At 33.0% G+C, this 9,613-nt stretch overlaps 1 protein-coding gene across 1 annotated transcript; it reads left to right on the top strand.

Moving 5' to 3' along the window:
• On the top strand, positions 1–3,113 carry LOC112792330 (ent-kaurenoic acid oxidase 2). Its single transcript, XM_025835521.3, has 7 exons — positions 1–331; positions 1,128–1,605; positions 1,698–2,051; positions 2,145–2,223; positions 2,345–2,451; positions 2,540–2,658; positions 2,751–3,113. Exons 1-7 carry the CDS (start codon positions 93–95, stop codon positions 2,854–2,856), a joined length of 1,482 nt encoding a protein of 493 aa, XP_025691306.1. The 5' UTR covers positions 1–92; the 3' UTR covers positions 2,857–3,113.
• Positions 3,114–9,613: the final 6,500 nt, after the last annotated feature.

Genomic DNA, 9,613 nt, shown 5'->3' on the forward strand with positions numbered 1-9,613 from the left:
TTGAGGTCAGACAACTCAATTTGGCACCTTAATCAAGTTAGTGTTAATATTGTGGGAATAGCTGAGTGTTATCGTAGAGTGAATAAGCTAAGATGGTGGTGTTGGGTCTTTCTGCTGGTGTGGTTACGGCCTTGTTGGGTATAGTTTTGGTAGTAACTTTGATGGTAAAGAATGTGAACTGGTTTCTTTACGAAGCTAAGTTGGGAGTTAAGAAGCGCAGTCTTCTTCCGCCGGGTGACTTGGGTTTACCTTTTGTTGGTAATATGTGGTCTTTCCTCTCTGCTTACAAATCTCCCAATCCTGAAACTTTTATCAACTCATTCTACTCAAGGTATATTTTTTATTATACATGCATAATTAATTTCTCTAATTAATCCTTCTAAATAATAATAATAATCAGTTGCATGTAACTCTTTTATCTTAGATTAAATTTCATAGACATGTACTGAATGAATGAAGGTGTTATATATTGGTAATGTCAAGTCAATAAAACTAGGCATGCATGTTATACTATATGAATATTCGAAAAAAATTTATGCGGATCATTATTTTATTTCAATAATAATCGTTGTAACTACCAATATTGGAAGAGTACATACATTAACATTAATATATTTAGTTGCTTAATTCCTTTTTTTCTTCGGTTTATTAGTATACATTTTCATTGACTTTTTAGTTATTTTCTTAATATTATATTATTTTAAATGCAAAATCTCTTTCTTTTATCAAGGATATATTTTTTTATGACTTAAGTTGCACTCCTTATTAGTAAATTTCTATGACATGCAAGCTAATAATTTTTAAAATTGGTATCCAATTTTTAAAAAGTTTTTTGTTGCCACTTTGTTCATAAACCGTTTTTAAAAAATGTGTGTTTGTTTGGTGAATCCATTTCATAAGAAATTCATAATTTTTTATTGAATTAAGCTCTTGGTAATAAGCACTTAGAAGATAGAGAATATTAAGATAAAGATAAAATTACTTATATTCATGGTAGTTCATATTATCTTGTTTTACATTTTTCCATTTACAATGATATCAGTTCGTATTTATAATTTTGCATAAGCTATAAATGAAAAAATATGAAATTTGACCGTTGTTTGTGGACTATGTTTGTTTTGATTTAGGTATGGAAAAACTGGAATGTACAAGTCTCTAATGTTCGGAAGCCCAGGGATCATTGTTACAACACCCGAATTGAGCAGAAAGATTCTGACGGATGATGAAAACTTCAAGCTTGGGTGGCCTCGTTCAACAATTGAGCTTGTTGGAGAGAAATCTTTCATTGCAATGGGCGATGAAGATCACAAGCGTCTTAGGCGTTTGACTTCTGCTTCAATCAATGGCTTGGAACCACTTTCCATGTACTTGGCTTTCATGGACGAACTCATGAAAAACGAATTGGAAAAATGGTCCAAGATGGGTCAAATCGAGTTGTTGACTGAACTCAGAAGGCTTACCTTCAAGATCATCATCCACATTTTCCTTGGCGCCTCCAGCACTTCTGTTATGGAAGCTTTGGAACAGGAATACACTAAGCTCAACTATGGAATGAGAGCTTTGCGCATTGATCTTCCTGGTTTTGCATTCCACAAAGCCTTCAAGGTGCATTCAGGATGCTTTTCATTTTAAATAGAATCTTTTTATGTTATATTATACATATTTGACTAATTATATAAATAATCTGTGATATTCAGGCTAGAAAGAATCTGGTTAGCATATTTCAAAATGTTGTGAATGAGAGGAGAAAGGAGAAGTTAGAAAATCCAAACAAAATAGCGAAAGATATGTTGGATCAACTGATTGATGCTGAAGACGAGAACGGTAGGAAATTGGGTGATGATGAAGTGATTGACATTATGATAATGTATTTGAATGCTGGACATGAATCTTCTGGACACACTACCATGTGGGCTACTTTGATCCTTCAACAGCACCCTCAGTATTTCCAAAAGGCTAAGCAAGAACAGGAAGAGATCGTGAAGCGTAGGCCACCAAATCAGAAGGGTATGACAATGAAGGAATATAGGCAGATGGATTTCCTCTCTAAGGTGATAAAGATATATTTTTACTACTTTTTTGTACAAGCTATGTTATTTTGTGTTAAGTAAAATTTCATATTCATAATGCATCTGTATGTATAGGCAATTGATGAAACTATGCGCTATATTACCTTCTCTTTGATGACATTCCGGGAGGCAAAGCGTGATGTCAAACTGAATGGTTAGTCCCAATTGTTTTTGCAAAATTATATTTTTTGGTTCTAATGGTTTTTATTATTGCCTAGATACATGTATGAATGATGGAGAGTGATGAATCTGTTACATTTTGATATATGGTGTAGGTTTTCTTATTCCCAAAGGTTGGAAGGTTTTTGTTTGGTATAGGGCTATTCACCAAGACCCTCAGGTTTATCCTAATCCAAGGATATTTGATCCTTCAAGATTCGATGTAAGTTGTATATAATATACTTTATAATATTTGTGTACATAGTATGATCAATTATGATTTAAATTTGTTATTTTTGTTTGATATATAGTCCCCCCGTAAGGCTGGTGAATTTCTGCCATTTGGGTTGGGAACCAGATTGTGCCCTGGGAATGAGCTTGCCAAATTGGAAATCACAGTGTTTCTTCATCACTTTCTGCTGAACTACAAGTAATGTTTTATCTTCACTACTGTTATTTTTATCGCTACATACTTTAATTGATAATGTAACTAATACTAATCTTTTTTGTTTGTGAGCACAGGCTTGAGCATACAAATCCAAATGCTCCAATAATGTTCCTTCCCCATACAAGGCCCGTGGACAATTGCTTGGCTAGAGTTGTCAGACTTACTCCTTATTCCAATTAGCTATGAAGGGGAAAATGGATCTTATCATTATATATATATATATATATATATATATATATATATATATATATATATATATATATGGGATGTTATGTTTTCTTTTCGTTTCGTTTCGGACTCCTGATAAATAAGTCAACGGTGTAGAAGTTGTAATGTGTGCTCTTATTAGTCTTAAAGACTTGTGTGTTAGTTTGTGGCCTTATTATGCCGGGTGATGCATAATTAATAATTATAATATATTTTATATTTGGTGTCTATTTTTTTGTGATATTATGTGCCCCCTTCTCCCAATTTATTTTTATGAACTGTTATAAAGTTTTAGTTCAGATATAAAAATATATATTTTTGTAAAATAAACCCGACTTTGTTAATAAGATAAACAAACAAATAAAAACTAAGAATCCCGGATGTTCAGATGATCTTTTTCTTCAATTCCCATTAAAAGGATTTTAACTAGTTATAATGAGAAATATTACAAGAAGAATGCGTTCTAGTAACTTGGAAATTAAATTTGATGGTTTTGGTGATAATTTATCGTCTATATTCAATCATTACTATATTTCTTTATAAAAAGTGATTTCCCGAAATCATTTTCTTACCACTCAAATATTTGCTCCAAATTAAGTTTTTAATCAAATTTATTTTTTCAAAAATTTTAAATTAGTCAGATTAATTAAAAACTTAATTTTCCAAATTGGAAATCGCAGTTTTTCTTCATCACTTTCTAAAATATTAAAACGAATCTAATTAACCTAACCTTTTTTAATTGAAAAAATTAACATTGTAATATTAATGAACCATCGAAATGGAAATGAAAAAAATTGTCGTGAATGTAAAAAAGTAAAAAGACGATTGGATTAAACAGAATGAGGGAGTGATTATTAAACTACTCTTCTATATTAGTCCATGACAAATAATAAAGAAGTCTTGTGGCCCACGAATTCAGCCAACATAATACATAAATTCAGTTCTAATTTCAGTCATTCTTATATCTTTTCTTCTTATCTTATCTTTACTTTTATTTTTTATAGGACAATGCTCTATATATATTTAGTTTTACTCTCATAGTTTACAACACATGTTCAATTCAATCAATCAATAATCAATAAAAATTCTTTCTTTGCTTTCCCTATTCTTTTACAATTTTATCATGGTATCAGAGCATTGGTATTCTCCTTGAAGAAGATACATAAGCTATCATCTTTCGGTGAGAAATCACCTTACATCTTTTTCAACCTCCTCTCACAATGAATAATCAATTTTCCAATTCAGTTCAAGATCCAACCAATCTTTGTTAAAGGCATCCAAGTAAAAATCCTACCCCAGTTTTGGTTACCCCGGTTCTTTACCAGCAATTCCGTCTGCGTCTCCTTTCTTCCGACAATTTCGTCTGCATTCTGTTTCAGCTCATATCTGCATTTTATTTCAGCAGTTTAATCTGCATATGTTTTAGCAGTTTCATCTGCACTCTTATTGCGCTCCATGCGCCCTCTTTTTTTATCGCGCTCTATGCGCCATTTGAAGTTATTGCGTCATACATACGCATTTTTTTGAAGATCGCTGCTCAAGTACAGCATCTCCTTTTATATTTTTGCCGCCGGCAGCTCAAGCTCCGCTGCGCGCATTTTTTGAAGATCGCTGCTCAAGTACAGCATCTCCTTTTATATTTTTGCCGCCGGCAGCTCAAGCTCCGCTGCGCGCATTTTTTGAAGATTGCTACTCAAGTACAACATCTCCTTTTATATTTTTGCCGCCGGCAGCTCAAGCTCCGCCGCACGCATCTTCCTCCGCATCACTACGTCAGACGCGTCTTCCTCAACAATTTCATTGGAACTTATCCAAGCTGTGGATTATTGACATCTTCCATCCACCAGCTTGCGGGGGCGTATTAAACTACTCTTCTATATTAGCCCATGACAAATAATAAAGAAGTCTTGTGGCCCACGAATTCAGCCAACATAATACATAAATTCAGTTCTAATTTCAGTCATTATTATTTTATCTTATCTTATCTTTATGTTATCTTTTCTTCTTATCTTATCTTTACTTTTATCTTTTATAGGACAATGCTCTATATATATTTAGTTTTACTCTCATAGTTTACAACACATGTTCAATTCAATCAATCAATAATCAATAAAAATTCTTTCTTTGCTTTCCCTATTCTTTCACAATTTTATCAGTGATATCGTTGATAGCTTGAAAAATAGCACCATTAGATTTTTTTTTTTTATTCTTGTTATGAATCTAACTCGTTTTGAGTTTTGCAGATTCAAAGATATTGGCTTGCATTGGGTTTTCGTGTTAAAATTTGGAGATTATGGAGATCTCTATAGTTGCTTCATATTGTGACTTTTTTGTTATTTTTTTTAATTCTATATCTTTTTTTCTTTTTATATTTGATCTTGTTATAGCTAATTTTGGAGTAGCAATTTTAAATTGTACAATGAACTTGGTATCGTATTTTGTTTTTAATTTATTCTGGATTGTTTGTGCTTCTTTTCAGATAAAATTTTTAATTCTTTCTCGGTACTAGAGTAAAGTGCATGGTGGTGGCAAACAGAAGAATTAGAGATAGAGTTATAGTTACGACTTACGAGATAATTAGATTAATAAAGATAGCTTGAAACTTTTAAATAGTTTTTTGGAAATCTATTTTTTATAGTTGTGAATTAGTTTTAAGAATTTAATTTTAGTATATTGATAATACAAAATATTTTATCTAATTATTTTTAATTTATTTTGGGTTATTTTTTAATTTGAACTTCTTTTCTGATGAAAATTTTAATCCTTTCACGTGTTAGAGTAGAGTGCATGGTGGTGGCGAAAAGAAGAGTTCGAGATGGGTGAGGTAGAGTTATAGATACGAGATAGTTTGATTAATAAAGATAGTTTGAAAATTTTAAATAATTTTTTAAATATTGAATAATTTTGTCAATCAAAATTTATTTTTTATTGTTATAAATTAATTTTAAAAGTTTAATTTTAATATATTATTGGTATAAAGTATTTTATTTAATTGTGTAATTATATTTTGTACTAACAATATATTAAAATTAAATTTATAGTTTTAATTATTTTATGTGCATTCAAATTTTTACTTGTCAATTTTAATATTATACTAAAAAATAATTATGTCAAAAAAGTATCACTTTAAAATGATTTATTTCTCTTTTAAATGACAGAAAAATTAATATATTCAATAATAATAATTTTTAAAAAAGTTTAAAACATAATATTTTTAGACTAAAATATTTATTATTAATCTTTTTAGGAATAGTTATCTTTAGTTCTCATCACCTGATTCAAAGCATGTTTTTTTGTTTCGAGAGCTTTTATTATTGCAAAAAGTAAATCGTTTTATAAAATTCATAAATTTGGAATCTTACAAATTTTTATTATTCCAAGACCAATCTTATAAGTAACACTTTTTTTTTATAAACATTCCAAACTAATTTGCTGATTTTTTTATTCTTATAACTAAATGCATTTACATTTTGTAATTATCTTTTTAAAACTTCCCTCCGTTTAAATTATGAAAATATGGTGAATCTTCTAATTGGCATTTGGCTCAAACTCTCGACATTTGATCTGCATAATGTTTGTTAAATATGAGCAAACACCAAATGCATCACAATGCCATTGCACTGCAAGTTAAAAATATAACAAATATGCTAAAGAGGGTTAACTTTCATGCGAGTATTATCATACAATTTTATTTTTAATTATTTTTTGGTATTGTTATTATACTGTTCATACTTGAAGCGGGTTTACAAATTAGAGAGGTAAAATTTGGAGATTTCAACTTCATTAAGCGTTGAATTAGGCTGAAAAGATAACCTACAAGACACTCCAATGCTAAAGTCAGTAGAGTATAGATAGTGAAAACTTTTTTTTTCGTGTATTTACCTATAGATTGCTTCTTTTTTTTAGCTTTTGTCTGGTGGGATTGTCGTTTTCCGGCATTTAATGCTTATTGTAGCACATTATTGCCGAGATTTGGCGATTACAAACTTTGATGGCATAGTCATTGTGGTATCCGACCATTATCCTGTGAAGTCGGTCATGGCCTTAATCGCTTCATCGGTTACGTTCTCTTTTGTCTGGAACAGTGCTCCCAACTCAAATTCCTAGACCTGGGTTCTCGGGTCGGGGACATCCGAATTCATGAAATCATGCCTATTTCTAATTAAAAGAAACTGAATAATTTCTTTTAATTTAGAAAATTGTTATAATTCCCTCGTTTCATGAACCGTTAGTTCTATTCTCTCTCTGCAATAAATGCAACATTAATTTAAAATTAAATATCTTTTTATGTTTTACTTTACCTTTCATTTTTCATCACTTCTCAAAACTCCACCATTCGCGAACAGTCTTTTCCTTCTCCGCATACGAACAATCTCTTCCTCCTTCTTAGCGCACTTCTCCTTCGCGTGTATCTCCTTTCTGTCAACTTTCATCGCCGTTGCTTTTTTTGTTCAGCATTTGCAACATTTTCATTCGAGATTAGTGATTTTGGTATCCTTCCGCTCTTGCATGTGCGTAGTTTTTTCCTTTTTTGAAGTTTCCTTTCGTCTGTTGATATTTGCACATTCTTTATGTTTGTTGATGCTTTTTTATGCTGCTTGAAGCTTTTCTTGCGTTTTCTTTTGTTCATTTCTTTTTTATTAGGCCAAATATAGTTGGACACCATTATTTGAGTTTTTTTTTTCAAATAATTGAAGATTTTGTTTGTCCCTACTTTTTGTGTTTTCTAGACTTTATTTTACATTTTTAAGTTAGCCAATATTTTGTAGTATTAGAATTTTTGCTTTCTGGTAGTGGTAGTGACATAGTAGTGACATAATGTTAGAATTTTTGCTTTCTTTTCAATTTGTTGCTTGAAGACCTTCGCCATTAGCCTTTAGTATGTTGCCCCTGCATTTTTTTAACCAAAAAAGCATTATGTATAGCAGTAAATTCTCTTAGGGGTGATGAAAGCTATTTTATCCTCGTCATCTTTGTGCATCGAGATCTGGTTATAACCACTATAAGCATCTAAGAAACTTAATATTCGATATCTCGAGGAGGAATCAATCATGTTATCTATGTTAGATAAAGGAAAACAATCCTTTGGACAAGCTTTGTTCAAATCTGTGTAGTCTACAAATATTCGTCACTTCTCATTAGACTTTTCACCATCATCACATTTGACAACCAAGTGGAATAAGTAAATTCTTGGATAAACCTGTTATCTAGTAATCCCTAGACCTGGCTTTTGACCTCGATTGCCCGGTCAGGCGACATTTTTGGATGTCGGTGTGCAACTGGCTTGAAGTCGGGATTCATAGCCAATTGATGGGACATGAATGCGGGGTTTATTTCGGACATATCGGTAGGTTCCCAAGCAAATAAGTATACATTACCTCTCAAGAAATTCTAAAGTTCCGATTTCAAGGGGTAAGGCAGTTCTTTGTTGATGATGGTGTATTTCTCTGACTTATCCCCGATTGGAAAATTTTCAAGCTCTCCATTGGGCTCTAAGCTCGAGTTCTCCTGAATTTGGGATTCTAAGTCAACAAGAAAGATCTCAGTGGACTCTTTGGCCTTATCTCGGAGTGTAAGACTAGCTTTGTCGCATTTGACGGGAGACAGTCAATCTCTTTGAATCGTTGCAACCCAATTTTCCGCCGTCAGGAACTGCATGACAAAAAATTTGGTCAAGATTAGTGCGTATAGATTGTTAAGTGTCTTCCTCTACAAAATTACATTGTAGGTTGTGGAATCCTGAAGGACAATGAACTCACCCTGTATTGCCCTTATGCTCACACCTTTTTCTATAGTGAAAAGGAGGTCCACAACCCCATCCAACTCAATGTAGTGATCTCCCAGACACATAACCCCCGGGAAATGGGGTTTCAAGTGCTGATCTTTCAACCTCAGAGCATCAAATGCATTTCTAAAGTGAAGGTTCGAGTCTGCGCCGATGTTGACGAGGATTCTTCTCACAATGCCATTACCCAACATTGTTGTGATAACCAAGGCTTCATCCTCATCCGATGTGGCAATCAGGAAATCTTCTGCTGTGGACTGGACTACTAGGATACTGGTTACCTTGAGAACTTCAGAGGTTGTAGCCTTTACATCCCCTTTGACAACATTGTTGGACCTTGGCAAGCCGTTCCTCCCAACCACCACGTTGACTACAACCTGAGTTGTGTCTTCTGTACTTTTTGGAGGTTTGGAGTTTCTTGGATTCCTGGTTTTTCGATCTTCGTCCTTGTTACTCCATCTTGACAGCCATATGTGTTGGACAAATTCCAAAAGCTTTCCATCTTAGATTACTTACTCCAAGGCATCCTTCAGATCAATATAGTCCTCAGTCTTGTGACCATAGGACTTGTCAATACTGAACTTTTTTAGCGATGCTCTAGGTCGGATTTGTCTTGATTTTGGCAGTATGCCTTGGTGAGAGACTTGTTGATAAACCTCGGCAAGAAGGCCAGTAGGGGGTGTAGGAGGTAAACTTTTTTACTCGAGGAACGGGAGGTTTTAGGAACAAGATCTGTCCCAAGTTTCCGCCTTTTTAAGGAGATGGCGTTGGGTTCTTTCTTTTGGTAGAAACCACCTTTAAAATATCCTTGTCACACATGTACGCTAAAGCGATCTGGTGGATTTCTTCCATAGACTTTACATCCTTGGAAGTTAAGTGCCTACGAAAGTCCTCTTCCAACAACCCGGCAATTAAACACAAACATACGACTTCTGGAGTTTGCGT

The sequence above is a fragment of the Arachis hypogaea genome, chromosome 13, assembly GCF_003086295.3.
Source record: "Arachis hypogaea cultivar Tifrunner chromosome 13, arahy.Tifrunner.gnm2.J5K5, whole genome shotgun sequence".
Classification (NCBI taxonomy): Eukaryota; Viridiplantae; Streptophyta; class Magnoliopsida; order Fabales; family Fabaceae; genus Arachis; species Arachis hypogaea.

Coding starts and splice junctions, on each gene's coding strand:
- LOC112792330 (XM_025835521.3), top strand. CDS start 93: ATGGTGGTGTTGGGTCTTTCTGCTGGTGTGGTTACGGCCTTGTTGGGT. Junction 332..1,127: donor ATCAACTCATTCTACTCAAG/GTATATTTTTTA, acceptor GTTTTGATTTAG/GTATGGAAAAACTGGAATGT. Junction 2,452..2,539: donor TTGATCCTTCAAGATTCGAT/GTAAGTTGTATA, acceptor TTTGATATATAG/TCCCCCCGTAAGGCTGGTGA.